The sequence below is a fragment of the Argentina silus genome (assembly GCF_951799395.1).
Source record: "Argentina silus genome assembly, chromosome: 19".
Taxonomy (NCBI): domain Eukaryota; kingdom Metazoa; phylum Chordata; class Actinopteri; order Argentiniformes; family Argentinidae; genus Argentina; species Argentina silus.
The window spans coordinates 13516846-13519345 of record NC_139673.1 but is presented as its reverse complement, the minus strand read 5'-3'; the positions used below and the strand labels follow the sequence as shown (position 1 = coordinate 13519345).

The 2500-nt window shown below is 48.0% G+C and overlaps 1 protein-coding gene across 2 annotated transcripts in view; it reads right to left on the bottom strand.

The window, feature by feature from the left end:
- Positions 1-2500, bottom strand: part of rasa3 (RAS p21 protein activator 3) — a 31826-nt gene that overhangs the window by 20260 nt on the left and 9066 nt on the right. For both annotated transcript variants that reach the window (XM_083691113.1, XM_083691114.1), the window contains exon 2: positions 290-407. In XM_083691113.1, coding sequence (XP_083547239.1) covers positions 290-407 — 118 coding nt within the window. The remainder of the gene's footprint in view (positions 1-289; positions 408-2500) is intronic.

The following is a 2500-nucleotide window of genomic DNA, read 5'->3' as shown; positions in this document are numbered from 1 at the left end:
ATCAGTAGGAAAATAGTCTGACTGTCTGTCTCTCTCTGTCTGTCTCTCTCTGTCTGTCTCTCTCTGTCTGTCTCTCTCTCTGTCTCTCTCTGTCTGTCTCTCTCTGTCTGTCTCTCTCTGTCTGTCTCTCTCTAAGGGCCGAGGTGAGGAGTTGGATGGATTGACAGGACTGAATGAGTGAGCAGAGGAGCTAACAGAGAGAGAGAGAGAGAGAGAGAGAGAGAGAGAGAGAGAGAGAGAGAGAGAGAGAGAGAGAGAGAGAGAGAGAGAGAGGGGGGAGAGGACGTACCAGAGGGACTTCTCTATGATCTTGGTCCTGAACACCTCTTCCTGGTCCAGGTTGACAGTACAGTAGCAGTCTCTCATTCTGTTGGGCCCTGGGTATGGAGGGATGTTCTTGGCTTCACCTAGAGAGAGGAGAGGAGAGGAGAGGGGGAGGAGAGAGAGAGGGGGGAGAGGAGAGGAGAGGAAAGGAGAGGAGGATAGGAGAGGAAAGGAGAGGAGAGGAGAGGAGAGGAGAGGAAAGGAGAGGTGAGGAAGAGAGGAGAGAGGAGAGGAGGAGTGAGAGAGAGCATGGTTAGCAGTGAACAAAGCTGGAGTGTACAGTACAGGCACTCAAGTCAATCCAGAGAAGGGGTTGGGAATTCGATTGGACGACTGAAAACACTTATTAATGTCAGTATATTCTGCAACTAAGTAATACATTACAGTAAAATTAATCTAGTTGAAAGTGACATTTTGGGAGTAAATTTCATCTATATTACCATAAAAGACCCTTCAGCTGCAAGGCCTTGATGGTGGACCATCCTAAAACATAGAGGCTCTAAAGTCGCACACATGCACGCACGCACGCACATACGCACGCACATACGCACGCACATACGCACGCACGCACACGTCTGCAGAAGATAAACTGTGCTCCTGACAAGAAGACTCTCCTTAACCTCTGTCCTTTTGTAGCCTCTCTTTCTGTGTGTGTGTGTGTGTGTGTGTGTGTGTGTGTGTGTGTGTGTGTGTGTGTGTCTGTGTGTGTGTTAGGACGAATCTTTGAATGGTGGAATCTGCGTGGGACAGTCCTGCTGGAACCCAATCCGTTTATCACATGTGTGACAGCGCTCCCTTAAACAAGAATGTGGTCCAACCACCCACCAGGCCACACACACACACACACACACACACACACGGATACACTGCATGTGCATTTGATGGGTGTGTGACTGTCAATCTATCTAACCACAAAGATAATGTTACAGTCCCTAAGGGCTAGTAAGAGAGATAGTCCATAGAGATAGTCAGCAACATCAGTCACATTAGTTAGGGTGGTTTCCCCTCCATTTCCCAGCCCCAGTGGCTCCCCAGTGGCTCTCTCTCTCTTTCTGGCTCTAACTTAGAAGGTGCCAGAACAACTGTAAAGCCTGATGTATTGCGGTTGAGTGTGTTCCACTGTGAATGAGTGACTCTAGCAGGGTCCACTGTGAATGAGAGGTATTGTGATTGAATGGGTGACTCAGAGCGTGTTGCATGTCCCACTCTGCCCCCTCATAGCCCGCGGAGGCTCTCTCCCTGGCTCTGGTGTTAAAACATCACCACACTGAGCTGTTGGGGAGTTGTCATAGAACAAAAAGAAATTGTGTGACTTCTTAGGCAGAGTCCAAGATTCAAGATTCAAGACTCGTAGACCGTACATTGTTAGGAATTTGCTTTGGTGCAGCAAAACAAGGTAAAAACAAGGATAATTCCACCCAATAACAACCCTACATATACACTTAGAAAGGGTTTAAAACACAGTCCATAGTGAATGAGTGGATGACTCTAGCCAGAAGCCAGGATGGCTCAGTGACTCAGTAGCCATGTTGTGTTGTGTTGTGTTGTGTGTTGTGTTGTGTGTTGTGTTGTGTTGCGTTGTGGTATATTATGTGGTGTTGTGTTGTGTTGTGTTGTGTTGTGTTGTAAACAGGCCATGTTGTGTTGTGTGGTGTGGTGTTGTGTTGTGTTGTGTTGTGTTGTGTTGTGTTGTGTTGTGTTGTGTTGTGTTGTGTTGTGTTGTGTTGTGTTGTGTTGTGTTGTGTTGTGTTGTGTTGTGAACAGGCCATGTTGTCCAGACTACTGCATGACGTCAGTGTGCTGTGGATCAGAGGTTGGTGACAGCAGGACAGGATAGTCATCTAGAAGCTTCTCCTGCCCTCCTCCTCCTCCTCCTCCTCCTCCTCCTCTCCACTCCTCTTCTCTTTAGCTTCCTGCTTCGCTCGCTCACAATCAGCGGGGGATCCTGATTGGATTACAGCGTCCAGGTCGTCCAGGAAACCACAGCCTTGTGGGATTATCCGCACACAGTGGCTGCTGTTCTGAGCGTCCTGTGTGTGTGTGTGTGTGTGTGTGTGTGTGTGTGTGTGTGTGTGTGTGTGTGTGTGTGTGTGTTTATGATTAATTATGAGTCACAACTATTAATTTGTCAAAACAAAGACCTCTGTGTAACACCATGCTGTTGGCCCAATGGGAA